The following is a 3,144-nucleotide window of genomic DNA, read 5'->3' as shown; positions in this document are numbered from 1 at the left end:
CACACACACACACACACACACACACACACACACACACACACACACACACACACAAAACAAAGGACAAGAAGAAGGAAGAAGATAATTTACAGAAAGCCACCAGAAGAATCTTCTGTAATCATGACAGAAAAACCGTCCCATACAAATAATTTAACAGTTGATTATATTGACCAAAACAGACAAACTATTCAGTGAGAAGATCTAAATTATATTTTTCTCTCTAATATTGAAACAAAGGAATAAACCAGAGATGGGCAAGTGATGGTCCGCATGCCACATTTGGCCTGCAGATGACCTCCGTCCGGCCGCCAATGAGGAGGAACATTTTTAGTAAAAAATAAATAAATAAATAAATAAAAATTATATATATATTAAATTTACTATTTTTAACTTTATTTTTTTTATAAATTATATTTATATACTGTACACATAATTTCAAGGCACTCAAGGCATCTTATAATGTATAATGCTCACTTCAGTAAGCATTTATTTTTTGTTTGCTTCAAACATTTTGTATTTATATTTATTAAACATGAGTCCCTCTCTGCTATACTGTACATGCACTGTACGTTGGCTTAATAAATATGCATAAACACTTTTAAAATAGCAGTTTTATTACATTTAGGTATAAATGCAGCACTGTGTGGTCCTCTGGTAGTGTCAACAAAAAAATTTGGCCCCTTCCATTATTTCAGTTGCCCATCCTTGTAATAAACCATTTACTTTTTTTTAGTTTTGTGGAAAATGAAACTGTCTTGCTCAAATTTGAATAAACAAAACAAAACCCAAACAATAAAAAGAGTTTTTCTCATCGGTGACATGTTAAATGTGATGAGATGTCTTACAGGGTAACGATGTCTGCATTTGCAGCCTGGACAGCGATACTGAGAGGATCGTGACCCTGCTCGTCCACCTCTGTCTGTGAAGCTCCTCTCTTTAGGAACAAACACACCTGACTGTGCAAAGCAAGATAAAAAGAGTGAACATCAGTTAAAATAGAAATGAGACAAATATAATCGTGATCAGTTACCATGGCTCTGTGCAGTAATGTAATCTTTGCTATTTTCTGTCRTACTTTAGCATCAGCAGGATGACCTGTTCAGCTACTTCACACTTTATTATTATTTTTATGCAAAATACTGCAGGACATAGACAAACGGTGACTAATACATGTGGCTGTGATTCAGATTTAAACTGACTCACTTGTTAATTATTACCCTATTATTATTACCCTAGGAAGTGAAAGTGTTGATTAAACTGAACTGACAGCGGAAACACAGGACTCATACAGTAAAGAGATTATTCACTCCTGAGGGGAAAAACGTCTGCAGTGTCAGTTTGTCCTGCAGAAAGTAAAACTGCGTCACGTACCAACTGCCACAGATACATTCATTCAAACGCGTCATTTTCTGTCAGAGCCCAGTTATTTCCTTGAACACCTGCTAGTTGCAACATGCAAAGGTGTAAACAAACCCTAATCCTCTGAGTTGTTGGCCTTTCTTACCCAGTGTGTCCCAGATAGGTGGCGTGGTGCAAGGGGCCCCGGCCTCTCATGTCCCTCTGGTTCACGTCGGCCCCATTCTGCAGCAAGAACTCACAAGCTATCAAAGAGCCCTGCGCAGGAGACACAAGCACACAAATGGAGTCAGATCAAATAGTCTAAAGCTGGGTACAAATTCAACCTGCAGCTAGAGCTGAAACGGTGGCGACGTGAAGAAAATAAAAGATTTCTCACCCCGATCACAGCTTGTATGAGGGGCGTTTTTCCTTCCTCTTCTTCGTTGGAACCGTGCACGTCGGCGCCGTGGGCCAGCGCCTCGGCCATGAGCGGCAGGTTGTGGAGGCGGGAGGAACGGTAAAGCAGCGCCCCCGGGTGCAACTCCCTCGGATCCTCAGGGTCTGAATTCACTTCCTGTTCAATTTCCACCTCGCCGCTGGAAGACTCCTCCGACTCCTCTTCTGCACGCGAGCAAACCATGGACGTCACAACAAAACTTTTAAACTCAAAAGGAATGTAGCAGGACTTCATTTGAGGGATAAAATGAGTGTTCGTTATGAAATAATCAGGTAATAAAGACATTTTCTACCCGCCTGCTCACCTTCCTCTGTTACRCTGTCCACCACTGAGCCAAAGACCAGGATGTCCGTGCTGCCGTCAGTGCTTCCCCCTAAGCCGCTGTCGCTGCTGAGACCTGCGGGGCCAAGCATCGCCAAGCCACGGACACGTTAATCATTACACCGGCACAACCAACCGGACCAGAAACAAGCATCATCAAAACATCTTACCATGCCATTCCTTCATGTCTACAACTGTTTTGCCATTTTGATGCAATTGCGTTGTGAACTTACTGCGAGGCCCGGAGCCGGTGTCGAAGTAAGAGAAGAGCGAGTCCAGCTCGTCCGGACAGAACAGCGAGTCCCGGCGAAACTTTGCTGCAGCTGCTGCAGACGATAAAACAAAAACGACGGATGTGTTTCAGAACGTTTGAACACGGTGTTAAACCCGAGCCTAATTCTCCGCACAGACCTGCTGAGAGGTTTGCAGGGGAGGCRCTGCCAGGTTCGTAGCGGTGGTATTTCCTGCGGGCCTTGTTGGGGGCCCGGACGGAGCTGCTGTGTCTCTGGCATTTCTTCACCGTCCAGGGGCGGGACTTCCTCTCTCCCTCCACCAGCGCCTCTCCCCCACTCATCTTTTTCACGAAGCGTTTCTCGACATATTTCCACTTGATCCAGGCCTCCTTCTCCTGCCTGGAGGGGAAATAATTACAAGTGTTTATGTCATTCACGCACCTCTGCCGAATTTAAGAAAACCTGTCACACCTATAGCTTAGGAGAGTTCTATAGAAACTTTATGAACAATAATCAGGGTTCCCCCCACCTTGGTCAACATCAAATTCAAGGACCTTTCAAGGACTTTCCAAAACCAATTTCCTCAAAATAAAGAACCACGCACAACTACAATTACCTACTGCTACAGCAGAATGTCACCAATAAACAGGTTTAATATCATGTAAATTCAATGAAAAACTGAACATAGAAGTTGGTGAGTCGGAAACAATGACGTCAGTTTACCATAATCCTGAGTTATCCACCGCAACAAATGTACGTTTTTTTTTTAAATTTTATAAAAAAAAAATTTTACAG

The 3,144-nt window shown here is 42.9% G+C and overlaps 1 protein-coding gene across 4 annotated transcripts in view; it reads right to left on the bottom strand.

Moving 5' to 3' along the window:
- The window catches only part of acap3b (ArfGAP with coiled-coil, ankyrin repeat and PH domains 3b), a 79,521-nt gene that overhangs the window by 5,163 nt on the left and 71,214 nt on the right, over positions 1 to 3,144 (bottom strand). For 3 of the 4 annotated variants that reach the window (XM_014002128.1, XM_014002130.1, XM_014002129.1), the window contains exons 18-23: positions 2,528 to 2,748; positions 2,350 to 2,442; positions 2,100 to 2,201; positions 1,736 to 1,959; positions 1,505 to 1,614; positions 846 to 956 (exon numbers count right to left, since the gene is read on the bottom strand). In XM_014002128.1, coding sequence (XP_013857582.1) covers positions 846 to 956; positions 1,505 to 1,614; positions 1,736 to 1,959; positions 2,100 to 2,201; positions 2,350 to 2,442; positions 2,528 to 2,748 — 861 coding nt within the window. The remainder of the gene's footprint in view (positions 1 to 845; positions 957 to 1,504; positions 1,615 to 1,735; positions 1,960 to 2,099; positions 2,202 to 2,349; positions 2,443 to 2,527; positions 2,749 to 3,144) is intronic. The other variant, XM_014002131.1, reaches the window with a different exon arrangement.

Source organism: Austrofundulus limnaeus, unplaced genomic scaffold (genome assembly GCF_001266775.1).
Source record: "Austrofundulus limnaeus strain Quisiro unplaced genomic scaffold, Austrofundulus_limnaeus-1.0 Scaffold11, whole genome shotgun sequence".
In the NCBI taxonomy this organism is placed as follows: domain Eukaryota; kingdom Metazoa; phylum Chordata; class Actinopteri; order Cyprinodontiformes; family Rivulidae; genus Austrofundulus; species Austrofundulus limnaeus.
The sequence above is the reverse complement of the archived record's forward strand: the minus strand, read 5'-3'. Positions and strand labels throughout refer to the sequence as shown.